This window comes from Mobula birostris, chromosome 30, assembly GCF_030028105.1.
Source record: "Mobula birostris isolate sMobBir1 chromosome 30, sMobBir1.hap1, whole genome shotgun sequence".
In the NCBI taxonomy this organism is placed as follows: domain Eukaryota; kingdom Metazoa; phylum Chordata; class Chondrichthyes; order Myliobatiformes; family Myliobatidae; genus Mobula; species Mobula birostris.
Window position 1 is genome coordinate 1,037,829 of NC_092399.1, and position 26,889 is coordinate 1,064,717.

A 26,889-nucleotide genomic window follows, 5' to 3' on the forward strand; every position below is an offset into this window, starting at 1 on the left:
GCACTGGCAGCTCATTTGCCGATGATACAAAGATAGGTGAAGGAGCAGGTAGTGTTGAGGAAATAGAGATCCTGCAGAGAGAATGGGCAAAGAAGTGGCAAATGCAATACAATGTAGGAAAGTGTATGATCATGCACTTTAGTGAAAGAAATAAACCGGCAGACGATGATTTAGATGGGGAGAGAATTCAAAATGCAGAGAAGCAAAGGGACTTGGGAGTCCTTGTACAGGATACCCTAAAGGCTAACCTCCAGTTTGAGTCGGTGGTGAAGAAGGTGAATGCAATGTTGGCATTCATTTCTAGAGGTATAGAATATAAGATGGTGTTGAGGCTCTATAAGGCACTCGTGAGACCACACTTGCAGTATTGTGTGCAGTTTTGGGCTCCTTATTTTAGAAAGGATATACTGACATTGGAGAGGGTTCAGAGAAGATTCATGAGAATGATTCCAGGAATGAAAGGGTTACTGTATGAGGAACGTCTGGCAGCTCTTGGCCTGTATTCCCTGGAGTTCAGGAGAATGAGGGGGGATCTCATAGAAACATTCTGAATGTTAAAAGGCCTGATTAGATATGGCAAAGTTATTTCCCATGGTAGGGAAGTCCAGGACAAGAGGGCACAACTTCAGGAATGAAGGATGTCCATTTAGAACAGAGATGTGGAGAAATTATTTTAGTCAGAGGGTGGTAAATCTGTGGAATTTGTTGCCATGAGAAGCTGTGGAAGCCAAGTCAATGGGTGCATTTAAGGCAGAGATGGATAGGTTCCTGATTAGCCAGGGCATTAAAAGGTATGGGGAGAAGGCAGGGGAGTTGGGATGACTGGAAGAATTGGATTAGTCATGATTGAATGGCAGAGCAGACTCGATGGGCTGAATGGCCTATTTCTGCTCCTATATCTTATAGTCTTATGGTTTTATTTTACACTCTCACGTACTTCTGAGTGAAGAAGTTTCCTCTCATGTTCCTCTTAAACATTTCACCTTTCACCCTTAACCCATGACCTCTAGTTGTAGTCCCACCCAGCCTCAGTGGAAAAAGCCTGCTTGCATTTACCCTATGTAAACCTCTCATAATTTTGTATACCTCTAATAAATCTCCTCCCAATCTTTTATGTTCCAAGGAATAAAGTTCTAACCTATTCAATCTTTCTATATAACTCAGGTTCTCCAGACCCAGCAACATTTTTGTAAATTTTCTCTGTATTCTTTCAACCATATTTACATCTTTCCTGTCAGTAGGTGACCAAAGCTGCACACAATACTCCAAATTAGGCCTCACCTACGTCTTATACAACTTCAACATAACATCCCATCTCCTGTACACAATACTTTAATTTATGAAGGCCATTGTGCCAAAAGCTTTCTTTATGACCTTATCTGCCTGTGATGCCACTTTCAATGAATTATGGACCTGTATTCCCAAATCCCTTTTTTTCTACCACACTCCTCAGTTCATTGACTAAGACCTACCTTGGTTGGTCCTACCAAAGAGCAACACCTCGCGCTTGTCTGTAATAAATTTCATCTGCCATTTTTTAGCCCATTTTTCCAGCTGTTCCAGATGCCCTGTAAGCCATCATAGCCTTCCTTACTGTCCAGTGCACCCCCAATCTTGGTGCCATCCCCAAATTTACTGATCCAGTTAAACACATTATGATCCAGATCATTGATATAGATGACAAACAACAGTGGACCCAGCACTGATGCCTGTTGTACCCTGCTAGTCACAGGTCTCCAGTCAGCGAGGCAAGCATCTACTGCCATTCTCTGCCAATGTGTAATACTATGTTCCCACACCAGGGCAAATACTTTTGAGCTTCCATTTGTATGTTTTATTCCTATTCCAGGATGCGTTGCTTTGCACAAGGGGTCAGTAATGCGTCATATAGGTTTTGGTGTATTACACAGGAGGCCTGATTTACTCCCCAATGCATGCTAATGGTAAATACACATGAGGTTGTAAAAATATTGCAGTAACTTATTTCTTCTTCTTACCTAATACTTCTTCCTCTGCTGCCCCCCCATCATATATATCCATATTCTTCCAACCTAAACATGGTTGTAATCTCTTGCACTTAATGCAGCCTTCTCTACATTGGTGAGACCCGACGTAAATTGGGGGACCACTTTGTTGAGCACCTCAACTCCATCAACAAAAAGTGGAATTTCCCAGTGGCCAACTATTTCAATTCCTATCTCCATTCCTGTTCTGACATGTTGGTCTATGGCCTCCTCTTCTGCCACAATGAGGGTATTCACAGGTTGGAAGAGAAACTCCTCGTATTCCATCCAGGTGGCCTTCAACCTAATAGTATGAACATCAGTATCTCCAGCTTCCAGTCGTTTTCCTCCTCCATCTTCCCTCTTCATTTACCCACTTTGACTTCTTGCCTTGTCTCCTGATTTGCTTATTACCTCCTCCTGGTGTCCCTCCTCCTTCCCTTTCTCCCTTGATCTACTCTCCTCTCTGATCATATTCCTACTTCTCCAGCCCTTTGCCTTTTCCACTTTAGCTTCATCAACCCTCCATACCCATCTGGCTTCATCTATCACCTACAAAATGCTGGAGGAACTCAGCAGGTCAGGCAGCATCTATGGAAAAAAGTACAGTCGACGTTTCGGGCCAAAACCCTTCAGCAGGACTGCAGAAAAAGAAAAGCTGAAGAGTAGATTTGAAAGATGTCGGGGGGGGGTGCGGGAGGGGAGAGAGAAACACCAGGCGATAGATGAAACTTGCAGGAGGGATGAAGCAAAGAGCTAGGAAGTTGATTGGTGAAAGAGACAGAAGGCCAAGGAAGAAAAGGTGGGGGGGGGGGGGCACCAGAGGGAGGTGATGGGTGAGATAACATGAGAGAGGGACAAGGGGATGGGAAATGGTGAAGGGAGGTTGGTGGAGGCATTACTGGAAGTTTGAGAAATCAATATTCATGCCATCAGGTTGGAGACTACCCAAATGGAATACAAGGTGTTGTTCCTCCAACCTAAGTGTGGCCTTATACTGACACCTTAGCAGAAGTTACACAGATGAGGGAATTTGAGGAACGTTGAGGGTGGAACCTGATAGAGGAATGTAAGATCATGAGGGACATGGATGAGGTGAATGTGCAGACTTTTTTTTTAAACCAAGGAAGGGGCTGTTGAAAACAAGAGGGCATCGGTTTAAGAGCAGAGGCGAGATATTTGAGATGGACATAAGGGGTTGCTGCTTCATGCAAAGGGAGGTGTGAATTTGGAATGAGCCCCCAAGACTAGTGGTTGAGGTGGGCACTTATAGCAACATTTGAACCGGTCAACAAGTACATGGAGAGGAGGGATTTAGAGGATTATTGGCAAACATGGGTTGATGGAAATATCTCGTTGAGTGACAAAGTCAGCATGGAGGAGTTGGGCTGAAGGACCTGTCTCTGTACTGTATGTCTCTATAGCTGTAGTGGACTAACATTGGCAGGGGTGGATGGGTGATTTTACCATCCTCCTGACAGGAGTCAGATGTCTCACAATGCTTGGCAGGAATTTTTCAATGAGTGTTTGAAGTGAGATAAGGAGCCTCCTTGTACAATGAAAGCAGGTGAAACAACTGATTATTTAGTTAAAGCAAGTCAATCACACAAGACCTTCATTGCGTTAAGTGCACCACATCACCAGTTGTTTACTTTCCACAATGCTATGTTAAAGTCAGTGACAGAATTTCTGCTTTAGGGTAATCCCTGGTGAGTTTTATAAATAGAGCACACTATTATGCCACTATGAAGGCAGCTGCTGTATCCCAATCTGTCAATAAATCTGTCAGAACAAGCCTCATTCTAATTGCTTGCTTTCTAGAAGTGTGATGTGACGTATGTTGACATGATGAGCTAGCCGGGCTTTAAGTGATAACAAATTTGGAAGTTGTGTGGAGAATAAAGTTTCCCATTGCCTCCCAGCACATTGCTATTGAGCCAGAAGGATATAGATTTAGGATATCAAATGTGAACTAGCAGCATTGAGTAGTGCTACAGTGTCGTGGGTGACCTCTTTCAAAGGAAACACTAAACTGAAGGACAATCCACTCGTACACATGAACATTCAATTCAATGGACAACAGTAGACTTCTCCCCAGTACAATCTCTTAATCCCGATCAAGAAACAGGTTGGTTGATCATTATCACATTAGTATTTTCTGCACCACAGTGACCAGTGCAAAAGGAGAGACTGAACATCCAAAAAAACTCAACCATTAACCAGAGTCACCACTTACCTCTTGCCCAAACTGCAGTAGAATATGTGGATCCTGGATCGGCTTCTACAACCACCTGAGGACTCACCAGTAGACAACACCTTAGGAGAACATCATACTCGACTCGAATGATCCACTACTGAATTTGTAATAGGCAATGCATACATCGAGCTAGGTTTCCTTTCATAGACCAGTGACTGTACTTCTAAACAATGTCAAAAGTCACAAAGTGCTTTGGGGTATCATGAGATTTGCTAAATACATGGGTCTGGGGTTGTACACCTAATGGGGTTTTTTTTCTCACTTTTTCTGCTTAGTAGGTTTTCTTTGTTATCGCAAATTTTTTTTCAATCTTTAAGATAATGTCTTTTTTTGAGACATTGTAAGTGTTGTTACTTCAATGTACTCGTGTTATTTCTTTTGTATAATATAACAATAAAAAGATTTGAAAAGAAAGAGATTTGCTAAATAAATGAACATTCTTTCTTTGAAACAAGTAAACAACTACTTCAAAGAAGTGGAGTGGGCTTTTTATTTTCACCAGAACCAAGCAGTCAAGATTCGTGCAAGCCTGATGATTTATTTGAGATTCAGGATGTAAAACACTAGATTTTTGCCTCAGTCTTTACCCAATTAGTGGTGACTCTGCTGTGGCTACAGGGTAATTAAGGAGCAGAGAATGAAAGTACTGAGATCTCTTCCACAAAGCAGCTTTATTAATTGCTGGCAGGATTGTTACTCTAAAGACAACATGGAATGTGTTTTGAGCAGTTTTGCTGCTTTCTTTTACAAGTGTCTAGTCTTCGGGTACTATGTGATTGCTTGCAGATGGGCTTACAGTAAAAGTTTACTGGCATTCTACATTTATAGGCCAAACATATGGTGATTCCCCAGGGTCTACCAGAAGGCAAGCCTTAAAACTGCCACATTTCTTGGATAATACAGTTTAGAGAAATATCTGAAATCTTCCATAGAGTCCTTGCAACCCCATCCTACCTCCTCATACCAGCATATGAGCTATGCACCGTGACCATTTGAAAAGTGACCCCCAGCACCCTCAGCCTTTTATAATTATAGTTCTTTGCAGAAAGGAGAGTGTGTTTTTATTTTACAAAACGTAAGTGGCTAATAAATAATTTAGGGAAATCTAAGCCAGAGGAAACCCCAGCTGGCCAGGACACAGCATTCCAGAATTATGATAGATGTTCTTCCCCTCTACATCTCAAACTTCTCTCCTTAATCCTTATACGTAAGGTGAAATATTTGGGCAAAACCAAGGTAAGAATGCATCAGATTTGACTTCCCTGTCTCCCAATAAAAAGTCTGATATGTTTTAAGAATAAAAAAAGCTGAGCTATTTGTTCACCTGAGCTCAACCACAGATATTGATAGGGTGGTTAAGAAGGCATATGGTGTGTTGGCCTTCATTCATCGGGGGATTGAGTTCAATAACCACAGGGTAATGTTGCAGCTCTATAAAACCTTGGTTAGACCACACTTGGAATTTTGTGTTCATTTCTGGTCACCTCATTATAGGAAGGAGATGGAAGTTTTAGAGAAAGTACAGATGAGATTTACCAGGATACTCCCTGGATTTGAGAACATATCTTATGAGGAAAGACTGAGCAAACTGGGACTTTCTCTTTGGAGGAAAGGAGGATGAGAGGTGGGTTGAAAGAGGTGTACAAGATGATAAGAGGCATAGACCGAGTGGACAGCCAGAGATTTTTTCCCTCTCAGGGTGGAAATGGCTAATACAAGGAGGCATAATTTCTTTAAAAACATCCTTTGCTTCAGCCATTTCCAGCTCTTTCACCTCTGCTCCACCTCAGCGTTTCATCTGCTTGGGTGTCATTCTTTGTTTGCAAATGTAAGTTTTTCCATTTCTGCTGCCTATCTCCAATCTCAAGGCAAATCCTGTTGCCTCTGCTGACTTTCCCCACCTCCCTCTCCGAAAGGTGAAATTACATTGTTCTTTAAAGGCCCTCCCCTTCTCTGCCACCCCAGCCAATCGTCCTGGAACTTTCCACTCTGGGCATCAGCCTCTGTCTTCCATTATCCCATGATGGGTAGCTCTGCCTTCAGCAACTGAGGCTTCTTACTCCAACATTCCCTTCCTTCCCAATCTCTCACACTTCCCTCTCCTGTAAGGTGTTCCTCAAAACCACCTCTTTGATCAAGATTTAAACTCTCCTATTTTCCTCTGATGGGAAGGAATCCTCTCATTCTTGTTCTCCACTGGCAAACATTATGGCCATTTGGTGATATTAAAAACACATCACTGTTCATTTGGTTGTCACAGTGCCCGATATGATAGATACACTATTCGACACCCTTTATACTATATATTTAACTTTCAAAGAATGATTTTAATTCTACCTAACTGGGGCTGTTTTTGTTTTCTGTGGTGGATTGTGAGGTTTCATTGTGCCTGTGCCAGGTTTGTTGAGTCTAGCCACTTGTTGGGATCAAATAACTAAAAGTTTTATAGCATTTTTTTTTATTAACTTTGGATGTCATAGAGTAGTTTACATGCAGTGGAATACCTTTCCAATACAGTAATACAGCAAATCTTTGCTATACAAGAACCCATCTGCCTGAGAGAATGAAAGAACCATGAATTAGCAAAATTTGCTTAATAATGCACCACTCCTTCAAACCTACTGTGGACAACTTTCTTTCTCTCTGAAGTCCTCCGCTCTTGAAGGAGAGTTTACACATTATGGTTAGGGCTGGTTTAGCAGAGATTTTCACATTGCTTTTGCATCAAAATGTCAGATCAAGTCTTTCTAAGAATCAAAATTAATTTAAAACTAGGGTGAAAAATCATGATTAGTACAATAGGGGGTGATAGAAATTTGGAAATACCAATCCTAACCCTCTGGATATGAATCTACAAAATAGATTTTGTCTTGTGAGGGAAATGGAGTCATGTGGACAAATAGAGTTGAGCTTTGTTCCAGCTGAATGTGGGCTGAATTGTTTAAGAGCACCAGTACTCCTATTCCGTATTGTTTCTTGATAGCATGCTGCGTAGATGGCAGAGCCCGTTCCAGCTAATCCCAGTGATATTTTGTGTATCTGTAGCCAGTTTTCAAAAGCTGCCATGGTAGGATATTATACCATCCAACTAAATGCAAGTTATGATTCCTGTTGGAATCATTTGTATCCTCCGCATAGGTCTTGCAGTGGACAAATCCAATTGGGCAGAGTCAACGAACTGGTCCTCAAATCGTGGTACATCTAGATTTGCAGATGCAATCTTGTTTGGAATTTTTCTAATTCTAATGAATAATCTTGATACTGCACAGCCTGAGTTAGTTTTCCTCCTCCTTTGCATGGATTTTTCTATTGCTGGGCATGGTAGTGTTCATTTACCCAGGTAATGCTTTAGTAGGATTTGCAGTCTGACTGCAGTGTGGGCATTCCAGTTGTAACCTATTCCATAACTGTATACGAGTTGCAATGGACAAACACTTTCCAATGCCATCAGAGTCTGCTCTGTTTTTGTGAGTCACATCTAAGTTGCAGTGAGTAGTTGGGGTCTGAGATTAGCCAGAATTACACCACATGGTGGTCTCAAGCCAGGATCCTCTGCAATGCCCAGTGGAGTTTGAATTCAGAGACACAGAAGCATTTGTCCCTGATCCCGGTTTCAGAGTATTCGAAACAGCTATTCAAATCATGTGGCAATCTTACCATAATGTCATTTATAAAACTGCTGTGATATTCGTTTCATTCCACGTGGAAGCTGGTAAACTACAGTGTTGAATGCTGGGTTAAAAAAGTAAGTAGTTGTGAAAGCCAATTACTTGCACCCCAAAATCGTGATGTTGGGGTGTAGGCAATTCAAGCTTTGTGAAGTTTGCAATACAGTTATCCCCTCTGGTACAAGAACTGGCTGGTTGAGGAGTAATAATTCTTCCTGAACTTGGTAGAGTGAGCACTGAGGCTCCTGCACCACCTTGCTGATAGCAGCAGCAGCAAGAAGAGAGCATCACCTGGATGGTGGGGGTCCTTGATGATGGAGGCTGCTTTCCTGCAACAACGCTGCATGTAGATGCACTCAATAGTGGGGAGGGCTTTACGTGCGAAGGACTGGGCCGTTTCTACTACTTTCTGTTTCCCATTAAAGGGCACTGGTGTTTCCATGCCAGGCTGTGGTGCAACCAGTCAATATAACCTCCAATACACATCTGTAGAAGTTTGTCAGTTTTAGATGTCAGGTTAACTCTTCACAAACTTCTAAGGAAATGAAGATGCTGCTGTGTTTTCTTTGTAGTTATGCTTGTGTGTTGGGCCCAGGACTGATCTTCAAAAATGATAAAACTGAGGAATTTAAAGTTGATGACCCTTTCAACCTCTGACTCCCCCCCCCCCCCCCCGATGAGGACTGGCTCATGGACCTCTGTTTTCCTCCTCCTGAGGTCAATAATCAGCTCCTTGGTCTTGCTGACATTAAGAGAGAGGTTGTTGTTGTGGCAGCACTCAGACGGATTTTCAATCTCCCTCCTATATGCTGATTCGTCACCAGCTTTGATTCAGCCAACAACAGTGGTGTTGTCAGCAAACTTAAATATGGCATTGGGCTGTGCTTAACCTCACAGTCATAAGTGTAAAGCGAGTAGAGCAGGGGGCTAAACACAAAGCTTTGCAGTATCCTTGTGCTGATGGAGATTAGGGAGGAGATGTTGTTGCCAATCCAAACTGACTGGGGTCTGCAGTTGAAGAAATCAAGGAACCAATTGTACAAGGGGATATTTGAAGCCAAGGTCTTGAAGCTTATTGATTAGTTTTGAGCGGATGATAGTATTGAATGTCAAGCTGTATTTGATAGAGAATTCTGATGTATGCATTTTTGCTATCCAGATGTTCCAGGGTTGGGTGAGGACAGTGAAATGGCATCTGCTATGGACCTTTTATGCCAGTAGACAAACTGGAGTAGATGCAAGTCACTTCTCAGGCAGGAGTTGATATGTTTCATCATCATCAACCCCTCAAAACGCTTCATCAGAGTGAATGTAAGTGCTACTGGACGATAATCATTGAAGCAGATTACCATGTTCTTCTTAGGTACCGGTACAATGGAAGCTTGCTTGAAGCAGGTGGCTACTTCAGACTGCCAAAATGAGAGGTTGGAGCTGTCGATGAACACTCCAGCCAAATGATCAGCACAGGTCCTTAATTACATGGCCAGGTGCCCCATACGGACTGGATGCTTTTGTGAGTCCACCCTGCTAAAGGATGCTCTCGCGTTGGCCTCGAGAGTGAAATCACAGAGTGATCGGGGCTGTGGGAGTTCATGAAGGTCCCTCCATATTTTTATGATCAAAGCGAGCATAGAAGACATTGAGCTCATCTGGGAGCGACACCCTGTTGTCACCTATGTTACTCGGTTTCACTTTGTAAGAAATGATAGCATTCAAGCCCTGTCGAGCATCCTTCAGCGATTTAAGTTTGGTCTGAAATTGCCATTTTGCACATGAGATGGCTTTCTGGAGATCGTAACTAGACCTCTTGTACTATACTTGGTCGCCAGGCCTGAATGCCACTGATCTGACCCTCAGCAGATATCGCAACAATTAATATTCTTGAATCCCCACTGTAAAATTCCCCTCTAACGAGCTTCAGAGAATAGTTCGAGGTGAAGTATGTTAAAAATGCTCACTGTTCAGTTGACAATGCCCACTCTGTTGCCAAATAAAATAGTCACTGTCTGCCGATGCATATCTAATTGCCTGGCTTGAAGATGGAGCACAGATACAGATGGTTTGCCGTGCTGTAAAACCCCTTTGTACAGCCCAGAGTTTAAATAAAGGCGCTTGTGTCATTGCATTTATTTGCTGGATGCAAATGATATGAAAATATTAGAACCGTAGCCCAAGTGAAAAATAGCTCCATGGCCATATCAGTGAGCAGCACAATCCCATTGAAGAAAGAGATTGATAGTGACAGTTACTCAACAGCACTGTGGCTGAAATCCTTAACATGAAAAGAAAATAATTTAGGAAGAAAGCTCCCCAGTTTCATTGGCAATGCTCCTTGGATCTTGAAACACTCCCCCACAGTACGCAGAACTTTACTTTGAAAGGGTTGGGGGTGAACCATGCTCCTAGCTAAATCTGAGGCACTGGGCAGAGTCAACATCTGCTAGTCATGGGGAGACTCAGTGTTAGGTTGTGGTAGCACAGAGCCCGAGCAAGATCTGCATAAACAAATTGACTGTTTCTGTGTGCGAACACTTATTAAAGTTTACCAGATGAATAAAGACAAAATAAACTCTGGTGGGAAGAGCGGCATCTAGGTGAGACACTTGACAGCTGCAGTGGTACCAAGCTGCCAAAGGGCTGTCATCGGCAGCAGATTTACAGCATTTTCAGCACTTTGATCACAGGCTGATTTAGTACCTGGCATCGTAGTTCAAGGCAGGTGCTGACCCTACACTGTGGTTGGAGTCAGAACGCAGTGCATCACCCTCTGGGTTAAATGGTCACAACTTTTTCTCCAAGCTGCACACACTCGCCGCTCTCTTTGAACCCAAGCAGATATCATTTCAGTTTATTGGATTCTTTGGGAGAGTACCTGTCCTGCATGGAATCGGTTACTAATCAATGTGTTTGTGTGTGGTGGCTGGCTGTATGTTTCTGTGAGTGTGTATGTGTCTGTGTGGTTGGGTATCTGTGTAGTTAGATGTGTGTGAGATTGTGGTTGGGTGTGTACATCTATGTGCGTGAGTGCTACGCTTGGTCTGTGAGGTAGCAAGTAATTGTGTTTGTAATGCATGCAGAGGGTCGTTAAGTTTGAGGAGGGTTGTGCTTAGTGTGAATGAAGGATTATGTTTGGCTTGTGTGAGAGTTGTGTTTGGCAGGGTTTGAGATTGCAGGAGATTTGGTTGGCGTACTTGGGGGGTGAGTTTGGGGAGTTGCATTGAGGGGTTTCTGCTGCAGTAGTTACATTTGGCGTGCACTTGATGTGTGTGGGGGTTTGTGTTTGTAGGAATGGTGTTTGGGTGCCTGTGGCAGCTTTTACTTGCAGTGTGTGTGATGAAGAGTGCTGTACAAGGAGAGTATCATGTCACACCCTTGGAGTTCCCAATGTTTTTATGCTCTGGACCCTTGCCATTAAACAAGGGGTCCATGATCCCAGGTTGGGAACCCCTGGTTTAAGATGATTAATGCTCTAGCAGAGTGGGAGACCAGCGAGCATAGTCATAGAGGAGAAATTGATGGTAAAAGGCATATCAAAGCTTCGATGAGATACACTCCAAATATCAAATGGCATCTATAAGAAAATGTTCAGCTCCAAAGCCTTCCTTCACAACTAGAAGCTTCAAATGCAATATTTCAAATAACATCCCTATTGTAAGAAATAACCAAACCTCCTTTTGTGTTTCTTTACACTGTCTCAGTACCAGTTCAACCATTATTAATTCTCTTCCACTATTAAAACTATACTTATACTCTCTACAGATGCTGCCTGACGTGTGAGTGTTTCTAGAAATCTTTGTTTTTATTTCAGATTTCCAGTATTTTTGTTATTTTTGTTTAGTTTCTTAAAGTAAATGGAACTCTGCAGGAGGAGGGGAGTCCTGCCAGAGTTTACTTTGAATGCTGTTGTGGAGTTGGCTGAGAATTCTGTTTTAATTTTTCCTTTTCTGTGGACTGGACAGTCTGGAGCAAGTGGTCTCTGCTAATATAACATAAGGCTGCTTTCAAAACAAGTGCTATGTTACCGAGGTTCCTCAGCATCCATAACCAACTTATTTCTCCAATATCGGTGATGTGATGTTCATGGATGATCCTGACCTTCCAAAGTGTCCCTTGTTTCCAGAATCCGGCTCCTTGTTCCCCTCCACCCTGACCACGGCGTTGGAGCATTAACCTCCAAGGTTGATTAACTCCTGTGTTTTTGTATATTGTTTTTGTAGGTATAAGTCCAATGAAGATTATGTTTATGTGCGAGGGAGGGGAAGGGGAAAGTATGTGTGCGAGGAATGTGGAATTCGCTGCAAGAAGCCAAGTATGTTGAAGAAACATATCCGCACCCACACAGACCTTCGGCCATACGCCTGCAACTATTGTAACTTTGCCTTCAAAACCAAAGGTGAGAAAGCCTTTCCTCTTTCTATCGCCTCAGACTTCCCCCTTCCCCTCCTGCTGAGGGCTCGCACAGTATGGCTGACTTACTCCGGGAATGGCTGGGATATGATGGTGCATGTAAGAGGCTCTGATCAGTATAGTGGCTGCTGCTGAAACAGAAAGCTCCAGAAAAGCTTTCTGCATTCCGTTGGTACCATTCCTGTCCCTTCTCAGAATGTCCCAAGGCATTTTACAGTTAGTGAAATATTTTTGGACTGGTATTTTTGGACCTAGTTTAGTGTGTAACATAAAGTGGCCAATTGTTGCACAGCAAGCTGCCATGGGCAGCGTTATAATAGCAGGTAAATAATAGAGTTAAAGAATTGCTCATTAAAGATCAGATTCAGTTCAGATTTATTTATCATATGTAACTGAAAACATAGAGGGAAATGTGCTATTTGACTTAACAACTAGCACACATAGGGATGCAGTCTGCTGGGGCAGCCCACAAGTTCGGCAGAACAACTCAGAGCTCAGCAAGCAACAAAACAACAGCGAAACATAGCATGCCCACAATGGAAACCATTTTGGATACAGTTGGGTGCGGGGATGACCTCCCAGGGGAATGCCAAGGAGACCGGGTTACTGGTACTGAGCATAGGTACATGGTGCAGAAGGGAAAGAGGGAGAAAAGAGGAGAGGTAGTGATAGAAGACTCAATAGTTAGAGGAACAGACGAGAGATTCTGTGGGTGTGAATGGGACACCCAGGTGGTACATTGCCCCCCACGTACCAAGGTCAGGGGCATCTCAAGATTGCATCCACAGCATTTTGGAGGGGGAGGGAGAGCAGCCAGATGTCTTGGTACATATTGGTACCAATGACATAAGAAGGAAAAGCATAGAGGTCCTAAAGAGAGAATTTAGAAAACTAGGCTAAAAGCTGAGAAGCAGGACCTCCAGGTAGTAATTTCCAATGAGCCACTGAGGGTAGAAACAAGATAATTTAGCAGATAAATGTGTGGCTGAGAAGCTGGTGCAGGGGGCAGGGCTTCAGGTTCTTGGATCATTGGGATCTCTTATGGCAGAGGTATGGCCTGTACAAAAGTGGCGGGTTACACCTGAACCCAAGGGGGACACTATTCTCGGGAGCAGGTTTGTTAGAGCTGTTGGGGAGGGTTTAAACTAATTTGACAGTGGTTGGGAACCAAAGTGAAGAGGCTCAGAATGGGACGGATGGTGAAAAAGCAAAGATTGCATGCGGTCAGACTGCCAGGAAGTGCAGGCAGATGACAGGACAAAATTGCATCCAGCAGGGTGAGTATCAGTGTAGTTGGGAGCTGAATGTCCAAAGTTACACATTGTATCGGAGAGATAGGAAGGTAGGAAGAGGGGGTGGTGTGGCTCGGCTGGTAAGGAATGAGATCAAATCAGTAGAAAGATGTGACATAGGATTGGAAGATGTTAAATCCTTGTGGGTTGAATTAAAAAAACTGCAAGGGTAAATGGACTTTAATGGCTGTTATATACAGACCTCCCAACAATAGCTGGAATATAGACCACAGGCTACGACAGGAAATAGAAAAAGCGAGTCAAAAGGACAATGTTATGATAGTCATGGGAGATCTTAACATGCAGGTAAATTGGGAAAATCAGGTTGGTAATGGATCCAAAGAGAGTGAGTTTGTTGAATGCCTACGAGATGGCTTTTTAGAGCAGTTTGTCGTTGAGCCTACGAGGGGATCAACTATACTAGATGTAATGAACTGGAGGCGATTAGGGAGCTTAAGGTAAAAGAACTCTTAGAAGGCAGTGAATACAATATGATTTAGTTCAACTTGAAATTTGGTAGGGAGAAAGTAGGGTCTGACTTAGCAGTATTTCGGTGCAGTAAAGGAAATCACAGTGGCATGAGAGAGGAGTTGGCCAAAGTAAATTGGAAGGAGCTGCTGGCAGGGATGTCAGCAGAGCAGCAATGGTGTGAGTTTCTGGGAAAAATGAGGAAGGTGAATAAGATAGATGTATTCCATAAATGAAGAAATACTCAAACGGCAAAACAGTAGCTGACAAGGGAAGTCAAAGCTAATGTAAAAACAAAATAGATGGCATTCGACAAAGTGAAAATCAGCAGGAAGATAGAGGATTGGAAAGCTTTTGAAATCCTACAGAGAGCAACTAAAAGAATCATTGGAAAGGATTAAATATGAAACAAGCTAGCAAATAATATCAAAGTGGATAGTAAAAGCTGTTTCAAGTATGTAAAAAAAATAAAAGAGATGAGAGTGGTTATAGGACTGGTAAAAAAAATGAGGCCGGAGAAATAAAAACAGGGTACAAGGAGATGGCAGATGAACTAATTGAGTATTTTGCATCTGCCTTCACTGTGGAAGACTCTAATAGTGTGCCAGATGTTGAAGACAAGATAGGACAAAGTCAGCATGGTTTTCTTAAGTGAAAATCTTGCCTGACAAACCTGTTGGAATTCTTTGAGGAGATTACAAGTAGGATAGATAAAGGGGATGCAGAAGATAGTGTATATTTGGATTTTCAGAGGCCCATTGACAAGGTACCACACATGAGGCTGCTTCTCAAGTTAAGAGCCCATGGTATTACAGGAAACTTATTGGTTAGAGCATGGGCTGATTGGTAGGAGGCAACAAATAGGAATAAAAGGATCCTTTTCTGGTTGTCTGCCAGTGACTAGTGACGTTACATAGGGGTTGGTGTTGGGATCACTTTTTACGGTGCAAATCGATGACTTAGATGATGGAATAGATGGCTTTGTTTCCAAGTTTGCAAATGATATGAAGATTGGTGGAGGGGCAGGTAGTGTTGGGGAAACAGGTATGCATAGCCTGCAAAAGGACTTCGACAGATTTGGAGAGTCAGCAAGAAAGTGGGAAATGAAATACAATATTGGAAAATGTATAGTCATGCAGTTTGGTAGTAGAAATAAGTGTACAGACTATTTTATAAATGGGAAAAATTTCAAAAATCTGAGATGCAAAGGGACTTGGGAGTCCTTGTGCAGAACACTCTAAAGGTTAACTTGCAAGTTCAGTCCGTGGTGAGGAAGGCAAATGCAACGTTCGCATTCATTTCAAGAGGTCTAGAATTTAAGAGCAGGGATATGATGCTGAGGCTTTATAAGGCACTGGTGAGGCCTCACCATGAGTATTGTGAACAGTTTCGGGCTCTTCATCTACGAAAAGGTATGCTGGCACCGGAGAGGCTTTAGAGGAGGTTCACAAGGATGATTTCAGAAATGCAAAGGTTATCATACAATGGCACTGGGTCCGTACTTGCTGGAATTTAGAAAGATGAGGACGGATCGCATTGAAACCTTTAGAGTGTTCAAAGGCCTAGACAGTAGATGTGGAAGGGATGTTTTCCATGATTGGGAAGTCTAGGAGAAGAGGGCACAGCCTAACGATAGAGGGGTGTCCATTTAAAACAGAGACGTAGAGAAATTTCGTTAGGCAGGGGGTGGTGAACTTGTGGAATTTGATACCACAGGCAGCTGTGGAGGCCAGGTCATTGCATGTACTTAAGGCAGAGCTTGATAGGTTCTTGATTGGGCACAGCATTAAAGGTTATTGGAAGAAGGCTAGGGAGTGGGGCTGAGGAGGGCAAAAAAAAAGCATCAGCCATGATTGAATGGCAGAGCAGACTTGATGGACCAAAAGGCCTAATTCTGTTCCTATGTCTTATGGTCTTAAAACAAACCCTTTTTCTCCCTCCCACCCATCTATACACAAGGACAATCCTTAAACTCCAGGATAGATCTCTAGGCCTCCTGTCTTCAGCCATTGGGCTTCTACTTCCAGACTTTCAATCAACCTTAGGACCCCCATCTTCAATATTGAGCCCACAACTAGCCAATGGCAGGACCCTGAACTCCAAATGTGCCTCATTGTACCTCCTGCTCGCTAGAACATCCAATCCCAGGACGGACAAGAAAGTCCTTTGTCACCCAATGTCTATGAGGCCAGGAAGTTAGTGTAAAGGTCAAGAGATCTTTCCTTCCCATCTGCAAAAGGATTCACAGCTTTAGTTTAAAACCTCATCTGAATTGTGATTCCTCTTGACAGTATAGTACTGGCTATATATGCAGGGCTTGTCCATCTAGTTCTGAGCTCCAGACTCTGGAATGGGAATTGAATTGGGAATTTTCAACCAACTGAGCCATCACTGGCACTGCAGTGGGGGGGTGGGGGGAGAGGAAGGGGGAGAGTATTGGGTAGCTTCAGTCCCACACTCCAGAATCAGAGGAATCAGAATTGGGTTTAATATCACTGACATACATTGTGAAATTTGTTGTTTTACGGCAGCAGTATAGTACAATACATAAAAGATATAAATTACAGTTAGAATATATAAATATCTACATGAATATATATATGTGCGTATGTGTATATACCTGTGTGGGTATATGTGTGCATGTGTACAAAATTTAAATTAAGTAGCACAAAAAGAGAGGAAAAAAACTAGTGAGGTAGTGTACATGGGTTCAATGTCCATTCAGAAATCTGATCGTGGAGGGGAAGAAGCTCTTCCTGAAACATGGAATGTGTGTCTTCAGATTCCTGTGTCAGCTCCTTGATGGTAGCAATGAGAAGAGGGAATGTCCTGGGTAATGGGGGTCCTTAAAGATGGATGCCGCCTATTTGAGCGATTGCCTTTTGAAGATGTCCTCGATGCTGGCGAGGCTGGTGCCCTTGATGAAGCTGGCTGAGTTTACAACTTTCTGCAGCTTTTTCTGACCCTGTGCAGTGCCTCCTCCTCCTCCCATGAAGCCGCCAACTGAGGTTAGGGTTACATCTGTAGAAATTTGCGGGAGTGAGGGATCACTCACTGTCAGGTGGGTTGCTGGGAATTTTGTTCTACTTCCTTGGAGCAATGGCTTTCAAGTGTGACTACACTTGACTCCAGAGTATCATTAACATTTCAAGTGAGATTTCTGTGTGGATTATCAAATAAACGCAGGTATCAAAATGAGATTTGTAGGATAGATAACTATAATCCTAAAAAAGGAGGATTAAGGAATGGCAAGGTGTAAAGTGGCAGCGTGGTGGTATAACAGTTAGCAGAGTGTTATTCCAGTCCCAGCTGTAACACTTTATTTATTTATTTACTTATTGCGATACCGTGTGGAGTAGGCCCTCTGGCTCTTTGAGCGGCACCACCCAGCAACCCCCAGTTTATCTCTGGCCTATTCACAGGGCAAATTACAATGACCAATTAACCTACCAAATGATACATCTTTGGACTGTGAGAGGAAACTGGAGCACCTACAATCTCCACAGGAAAGATATACAGATGACATCAGAATCGAACTCTGAACTTTCTTGCCCGAAGCTGTAAGAGCATCACACTAACAACTACACTATCATAGTGCCTGTGAATTGAAATTGGTTCAATTCTCACCACTGTCTGTAAGGAGTTTGTACATTCTCCCTGTGACCATGTGTGTTTGCTCCAGGTGCTCCAGTTTCCTCCCACAATCCAAAGATGTACGGTCAGTGTTAATGAATTGTGTGCATGCTATGTTGGCGCTGTAACAAATAGAGCAAATCATAAATGCAAGAGATTCTGCAGATGCTGGAAATCTTGAGCAACACACACAAAATGCTAGAGGAATTCAGCAGGTCAGGCAGCATTTATGAAGGGGAATAAAGAATCAATACTCGTCGTGACCAGGGAGGAAGGGGAAAGAAGCCAGACTATGAAGGTGGGTGAAGGGGAAGGAGTACAAGCTAGTCGATGATAGGTGAGACCAGGTGATGTGGAAATTGCTAGGTGGGGGAGGGAAGGTTGATGAAGGGTTTCAGCTTGAAATGCTGTTTGTTTATTCCCCTCCATAGATGCTGCTTGGCTTGCTGAATTCCTCAAGCATTTTGTGTATGTTGTTCAAACTGTGAGATGGAGAAGTTTATAAAAGGGAATTCCAAAGCTTGAGAGGCCCACCAAGAGGAGATGTGACCAAGAAAAGGGCAGCCACATGGAAATCTGTTTCCCCCCCCCCCACCCCCCTCTCCACACCCACTTTTTATATGTTGTGAATAGTGACAGCTCTTATGGATTAGAAATCCAGGAGCCAGGTTTAATAATCAGGGATGAAAAGTTCAAATTCCATCATTGAACTGGGGAATCTAAATCCAGTTCATTAAATGAACTCCATCATGGGTAATAGCCTCTGTGGTATCCAAGACATCTTCAAGGAGCAGTGCTTTAGGAAGGCAGAGTCCACCAGTAAAGATCCCCACCACCCAGGACATGCCCACTTTTCATTATTACTGTCGGGAAGGAGGTACAGCAGCCTGAGGGCACACACTCAGTAACTCAAGAACAACTTCTTTCCCTCTGCCATCCGATTTTTAAATGAACGTTGAACCCGTGAACACTACCTCACTACTTTGTAATTCATTCTTGTTTTTGCACCACTTATTTTAACTTCACTATTTAATATGCATGAATATATCGAGTAATTCAGGTTTTTTTCTATGTTTATCATGTATTGCATTGTATTGCTGCCACAGAATTAACAAATTTCACGACACATGCCAGTGATATTAAACCTGATTCAGATTCCGAATCTTGAATGAAAAGTTGGCGTTGGTTATGGTGACCATGAAACCTTTGGTGGTTACAAGCATCCATCTGGTTCAGTAATACCATTAAGGGAAGGGAATTTGATAACCTTATCTCGTCACGATTATACGTGACTCTGGGCTCACTGGCTCTGCCTGGCAATTAAAGATGGACAGTGGATGCTGACTTTGCCTGCAATGTCCAAACAGAAAAGCATAGGGTGAGGACAACTACTTACAGTTAGCAGCTGGGTATCAAATATGGTTGACAGGGTGGCCCAATGTAAATTATAGTGATGCTTGGAACATTACAGCACAGTACAGACCCTTCAGCCCACAAAGTTGTGCTAACCTTTTAACCTACTCTTAGATATATTTAATTCTTCCTAACCACATAGCCATCCATTTTCTAAGTTGATGGAAAAATGGAACAAAATCATGAGATCCCATTTACCTTTCCAAACTGAGACACTAAAATAGGTGCATACAAATTACTTGAAAGCTAATTAGGCAAATTTAGTTTTGTCTCAAGTGTCTTGAGATAATTTTGAAATTGAGGTATGACTATGACAAAGATTGTGTGATGTTTTTTGGAGAGTATCACTGCTGTAATGAAGGAAAAGGTGATTCAGTTTGCACACGTAACGCGAAACCGCTCTGTGATTGTGACCAGACATTCCTTTTCTTTGATGTTGGTTGAGGGGTAAATATTGACCTTGAACTCTGGTAGAACCGCCCTGCTTTTTCTCAAAGTGGTGTGCTGAATTCTTCGAGCAGATTGGTCCTCAGTTCAATCCCTTAATGTAAGGTAGAAATTCCAGTCATCCAGCACTCACTCAGAGTTACACAAGAGTCAGCATGCACACTCACTGATCACTTTGCCTCCTGTACCTAATAAAGTGGCCGCTGGGTGTATGTTCATGGTCTTCTGCTCTGCAGCCTACTCACTACAAGATTCAATACGTTGTGCATACAGAGATGCTCTTCTGCACACTACTGATGTTACACATGGTTACTTGAGTTACTGCCACCTTCCTGTTAGCTTGACCCAGTCTGCCAATTCTCACTGACCTTCCTCGTGAGCAAAGCACTTTCGCCCGCAGAACTGGTCACTGAATTTTTTTTTGTTTGTCGCACCATTCTCTGTAAACTCTAGAGACTGTTGTGCATGAAAATCCCAGGAGATCAGCAGTTTGTGAGACACTCAAACCACCCCATCTGGCACCAGCAATCATTCCACGGTCAAAGTCATTTAGATCGCATTTCTTCCCCATTCTGATGTTTGGTCTGAACAACTGAACCTCTAGACCATATCTGCATGCTTTTATGCATTGAGTTGTTGCCACATGATTAGCTCATTAGAGATTTGAATTAATGAGCAGATGTGGCCACTGAGTGTATTTTGTTATGTGCCTCAGTGGGAGTTACCTTCTGACCTGGCAGGAGTGATAACCACTGAGCCGTGGCTTGTATTACAACTCCTTCACCCCCCTGAAGCACCTTGCCCACTTCAAGGTTTGATCACACAATCCATGGCAGGTGCAGAGACTAAAAATACCATTCTGCCACAATGTCAACAAAAAGCAGAACAGGCTTGAGGAGCCTGACTAGCCCATCGCATTCCTGTGTTTTCATAGATTGTAACTACAGTACACCATCCCACAGTGCGAGCAGAGCTGATCGATTCTGAGCAAGCACATGGGGAATCGTATGGTACGGTAAAGAAATAAGTTGAAAATCTCAGAATATATTTTGGAAAGTTAATATTGAGTTTCCAGTTGATAGACCTTTTTGGAATACTTGGCAGGCTGGAAGCGAGACCCGGACAGATGTTTCAGGGAAATTTGTCTTTAACCTGAAGGAGCTTCCTGCTCGAATACAAGGTATTTTGTACTGGTTATATTAATTGAGTGGATCTTCTGACCTTTCTAGATCAATCATTTTCTTTGCCAGTTCTGTAAATACAGAAAAAACTACCGGTGTCCATAGATCTGTGGATTCTCAGAAATGAGTGGAAATGCTTGATGCGTGTAACTGCAAAACTGCAATTTTCCATCTCAATTGCAGTTGGGGTGCTTCTCCCTGTAATCAAAGGTGATTTCAACATTGTCCTTACCTCCCTGACTCACGTTCGTTACAGCAGATATGCCGAGGAACTAATTTTACAATAACATACCTGGAGATCTGGTCTCATTGTAAGCCAGAAGCACAAAGAAAGAACAATACTGCATTTATGTAATGCCATTACACCACCCTGAGATACTTTACACTCAGTATAGCCACTGTTAAATACTGGAAAAATGGCAGTCATTTTGTTCTCTGCAAGGTCTAAACCTTTCCAATTGTAACTCAGTCCAGTCTGGGCAAAATAATAATTGTGTAATCATCATCCCTGATGAAGATGGAAGAGTTTGTCATCAGAGCATCAATTATAATCGATACCTGCGCCCTGCTGGAAGCCCGAGAAGTGTTTATTCGTCATACACCGGGAAAACACTGGATTCTTTGTGTAATCCTTGTTCATTGTGAAGTTGATTGAAGAGTAAACAGAGGCCACAGATTGGCACAAAGGAAACTCCCTGAATATTGTAGTCTTCCATACCTAGATGAGTAGACAGATAAGACCTTAGTTTCTTTCTTTAATCAAGAGTTTTGATCATAACCTATTGGTGCTTTCCCCTTTGGAATGCTATGTATTTTTCTTTTCTCCTCTGGAATAAAGGGAATTACAGAGGCATGAGAGAGGAGTTGGCTAAAATTGATTGGAAAAGAACACTGGCAGGGATAATGGCAGAGCAGCAATGGCTGGAATTTCTGGAAGCAATTCAGAAAGCACAGGATTTCTACATCCCAAAGAAGAAGAAGTATTCTAAAGGAAAGATGGCACAATCATGGCTAACAAGAGAAGTCAAAGCCAACATAAAAACCTAAGAGAGGGCATATAATAGAGCAAAAATTAGTGGGAAGTTTGAGGATTGGGAAGCTTTTAAAAACCAACAGAAGGCAACTAAAAAAAGTCATTAAGAAGGTAAAGATGGAATACAAAGGAAGCTAGCCAATAATATTAAATAGGATACCAAAGGTTTCTTCAGATACATAAAAGGGTAAAAGAGAGGTGAGAGTTGATATCAGACAGCTGGAATACGATGCTGGAAGGGTAGTTATAGGGAACAATGAAATGGTGGACCAACTGAATAAGTATTTTATGTGGGTCTTCACTGTGGAAGACATTAGCAGTATGGTGGAAGTTCCAGGTGTCAGGGAGCATGAAGTGTGTGAAGTTACCATAACTAGAGAAAAGGTTCTTGGGAAACTGAAAGGTTTGAAGTGAGGTAGGTCACCTGGTCCAAATGGTGTACACACCAGGGTTCTGAAAGAGATGGCTGAAGATCGTGGAGGCATTAATAATGATCTTTCAAGAATCACTAGATTCTGGAATGGTTCCAGAAGACAGGAAAATTGCAAATGTCACTGCACTCTTCAAGAAGAGGGAGAGAGGCAGAAGAAGGGAAACCGTCGGATAGTTAGTCTGACCTCAGTAGTTGGGAAGATGTTGGAGTCGATTATTAAGGATGAGGTCTCAGGGTACATGGAGGTACATGATAAAATAGTCCATAGTCGGCATGGATTCTTCATGGAAATTGCTGCCTGATACAGCCTCAGAATAGAAAGGCATCATTTAGAGGGGAGATGAGGAGGAATTTCTTGAGCCAAAGAGTGGTGAATCTATAGAATTCTTTTCAGCAGGCAGCTGTGGAGGTCAAGTCCTCATGTATATTTAAGGCAGAGGTTGGTAGATTCTTGATTGGTCAGGGCATGAAGGGATATGAGGAGAAGGTAAGAGATTGGAGCTGAGAGGAAAATTGGATCAGCCATGATGAAGTGGCAGAGCAGACTCGATCGACCAAATGGCCTAATACTGTTCCTATATCTTATGGTCTTATGGTAAAGCTTATTGAGCTCATTCCTATAATAAAAGTCATTTTATAAATAAAAATCAAATAGGATTGAAATTGACTGGAAAGTAGCACACTGCTGCATGTGGGTTTCGTTCATTTCTTTGCAAAACAAGAGCTCCTGAATATATGAGAGTTCCCAATAATTTATTCAGGAAATTCAGGGGTAATTGCCTGCCCAGAGAGTAGTTAGAATCTGAAAACCTCTCTTACAGTTGGAACAAGTGGTGTTAAAGCACTCTAAGTGAAGAGAGGATGGAATGGAAAGGTTTGCATTATGGGGTTCAGTGAAAAGTGAGGCTTCGCTAAGCATTTGCATTGGCCAGATCCTGAGATGAATATTCTATTTGTGTGTTATAAATACCGCAAGGAAGTTGACAAACATTTCCAATCCTGATGGTTCATTTGTCAGCCTCATTTCCTGGATCAGATTGGGATGAATGACCTTGTGCCTGTCATGTAATTTTTTTGTAATATTCTTCATCTATTAAGTGTCAGAGGCTCAGAGTGATTGTTGCGGGGTGAACCTTCCACGTGGAAGGTACCAGAGTAGTTGTGAGGAAGCCTTTTCATGCAAAAAAAAAAAGAAACCTCCGTGCTCTGTGGAGGAAAGTGTGACTTTACATACCAGTGTAAATGGAGTTGGTAACATTTTGCATTAGACTCAGGAGCAGAATTAGGCCTCTTGACCCATTCCATCTCGGCAGATTTTTTTTATCCCTCTCAGCTCCATTCTCCTGCCTTCTCCCCAAACCTTTGACATCCTTACTAATCAAGAACTTAACAACCCCCACTTTAAATATTCCCCATGACTTGGCCTCCACAACTCTTTGTGGAAATGACATCCACAGATTTGCCACCGTTTGGCTAAAGAAATTCCTCCTCTTCTCTGTTCTAAAGGGACATCCTTGTATTCTGAGGCTGTGACCTCTGCTGGTCCAATACAGTATTCACCCAATATAGGATAGATCCTTTCATGTTCACTCTATCTAGGCCTTTCAATATTCAGTAGGTTTCAGAGAGATCCCAGCTCATTCTTCTAATCTCCAGTGAGTACAATCCCAGAGCTGTCAAATGTTCCTCGTATATTAATCCTTTCACTCCTGGAATCAACATGACTATATTGTCTTTATCTTCTAGTCCACTTGCAAGGAATACTAAGATTGCACTTGCCTTCCTTACCACCGAGTCAACCTGCAAGGGAATCCTGCATTAGCACTCACAAGTCCCTTTACACTATAGATTTTTTGAATTTTCTCTCCATTTAGAAAATAGTCTATGCCTTTATTCCTTCTATCAAAGTCCAGGATGATACATTTCCCGACACTATTTTCCACCCGCCTCTTCTTTGTCCATTCTCCAAATCTGTCTACATAACTCGGCAGACTCCCTACTTCCTCAATGCTACTTGTCCCTCCATCTCTGTTCGTATCGTCTGCAAACTTGGCCAAACAGCCATCAATTCTATCATCCAAATCATTCATATATAATGTGAAAAGAAGCGGTCCCAACACCAACCCTACAGAATAACACTAGTCACCAGCAGCCAACCATAAAAGGTCCACTGTATTCCCTCTCTTCGCCTCCTGCCAGTCAGTCAATTTTCTGTCCATGCTAGTGTTTTTCCTGTAATTCCTTTGGCTCTTATCTAGTTAAACAGCCTCAAGTATGGCACCTTTTCAAAGGCCTTCTGAAAATCCAAATAAACAACATCCACTCCTTTGTCTATCCTGCTATTTCCTGAAAGGCAGGCAAGATTTCCCCTTTAGGAACCCATACTGACTTTGGCTTATTTTATCATGTGCCTCCAAGTACCCTGAAAACCTCATCATTAATAATAGACTTCAGCATCTTTCCAACCACTGAAGTCAGACTAACTGGCCTATAATTTCCTTTCTTTTGTCTCCCTCACTTCTTAAAGAGTGGAATGACATTTGCAATTTTCCAGTCTTCTGCAACCATTCCAGAATCTAGTGATTTCTGAAAGGTCATTATTAATGCCTCCACCAGCTACCTCTTTCAGTGTGGCTTCTGTATATCGGTGAGACCCGATGTAGATTGGGATGCTACTTCACCAAGCACCTTTGCTCCATCTGTCACAAAAAGCAGGATTGCCCGGTGGCAACCCATTTCAACTCTACTCTCCATTCCTATTCTGACATGTCAGTCCATGGCCTCCTCTACTGCTACGATGAGGCCTCATTCACATTCAAGAAGCAATACCTTACATTCTGTCTGGGTAGTCTCCAACCTGATGTCATGAACATTGATTTCTTGAACTTCTAGTAGTTGCACCTACCCCCTTCACCATTCCCCATTCCTGTTTCCCTCTCTCACCTTATCTGCCCATCACCTCCCTCTGGTGCTTCACCCCTTCCCTTTCTTCCATGGTTTTCCATACTCTCCTATCAAATTCCCCCTTCTCTAGCCCTTTATCTCTTTCACCAATCAACTAACCTCTCAGCTGTTTACTTTACCCACTCCCCCTCCCCTGGTTTCTCCTATCATCTGCCACCTTGTTCTTCTTCCTCCCCTCCCCCACCTTCTTACACTGACTTCTCCCCTTCCTTTCCAGTCCTGATGAAGGGTCTAGGCCCGAAACGTTGACTGTTTATTCTTTTCCGTAGATGCTGCCTGACCATAAGATAAAGGAGCAGAAGTCGGCCATTTGGCCCATCGAGTCTGCTCCGCCATTTTATCATGAGCTGATCCATTCTCCCATTTAGTCCCACTCGCCTGCCTTCTCACCAGCTGACCTTCTGACCTGCTGAGTTCCTCCAGCATTTTGTGTGTGTTGCTTTGGATACCCAGCATCTGCAGATTTTCTTGTGTTTGCAATACCTCATTCAGAACCCTGGTATGCAGTCCCTTTAATATCAGTGACTTGTTCGCTTTCAGACCTTTCATCTTCCCTTAGTAATAGCACCAATGCTCAGTTCTGGCCCCTAAAAGTCTCTAATTTCTGGCATTCTGCTAGTGTCTTCCACAGTGAAGACAGACACACAATACTTATTAAGCTTGTTCACCATTTCTTTGCTTCCAATTACCACCTCTCCAACGTCGTGTTTCAATGGTCCAAAATCTACTCTCACCTCTATACCCTTTAGATATTTGAACAAACTTATGGTATCCTCTTTTATATTATTGGGTAGCTTCCCTTCATAATTCAACTTTTCTCTTATTATTAGTTGCCTTCTGTTGGTTTTAAAAAGCTTCCAAATCCTCTAACTTCCCACTAATTTTTGCTCTTTAATATGCCCTCTCTTTTACTTTTATGTTCCCTTTGACCTCTCTTGTCAGCCAGGGTTATATCATCCACCTTTAGGAATACTTCTTCATCTTTGAGATGTATCTATCCTGCACCTTCTGAATCGTCTTCAGAAACATCAGCCATTGCCTCTCTACCATCATCCCTGCTAGTGACCCCTTCCAATCAACTTTGGCCAGCTCCTCTCTCATGCCCCCGTAATCCCTTTATTCCACCGTAATACTGATATATCTGACTTTATCTTCTCCCTCTCAAACTACAAGATGAATTCTATCATATTATGATCACTGCTTCCTAAAAGTTCATTTTTCTAAAGCTCCCTGATCAAATTTGGTTTATTAAACAACACCCAATACAGAATTGCCTGTCCCCTAGTGGACTCAACCACACGCTGCTTTAAAAAAAATCTTGTAGGCATTCTACAAATCCCCTCTCTTGAGATACAGCACCTACCTGATTTCCCCTATATTTTTGCATATTGAAATTCACCATGATTATTGTAATATCGCCTTTCTAACATGCCTTTTCTATCTCCTGTTGTAATTTGTATCCCACATCCTGGCCGCTATTTGGAGGCGTGTGCACAACTCCCATCAGGGTATTTTTACCCTTGCAGTTTCTTAACTCTACCCACAACGATTCTGCATCCTCTGATCCTAGACACCTCTTTCTAAAGATTTGATTTCATTTTTTACCAACAGAACTACCCCCTACCCCTCAGCCTACCTGCCTCTCCTTTCGATACAATGTGTATCCTTGAATGTTAAGCTCTCAACTATG

At 42.6% G+C, this 26,889-nt stretch overlaps 1 protein-coding gene across 10 annotated transcripts in view; it reads left to right on the forward strand.

Annotated features, from left to right (window-relative positions):
- The window catches only part of hivep3b (HIVEP zinc finger 3b), a 699,020-nt gene that overhangs the window by 642,191 nt on the left and 29,940 nt on the right, over positions 1 to 26,889 (forward strand). For all 10 annotated transcript variants that reach the window (XM_072247286.1, XM_072247288.1, XM_072247289.1 and 7 more), the window contains one exon: positions 12,146 to 12,321. In XM_072247286.1, the coding sequence (XP_072103387.1) occupies positions 12,146 to 12,321 (176 nt within the window). The remainder of the gene's footprint in view (positions 1 to 12,145; positions 12,322 to 26,889) is intronic.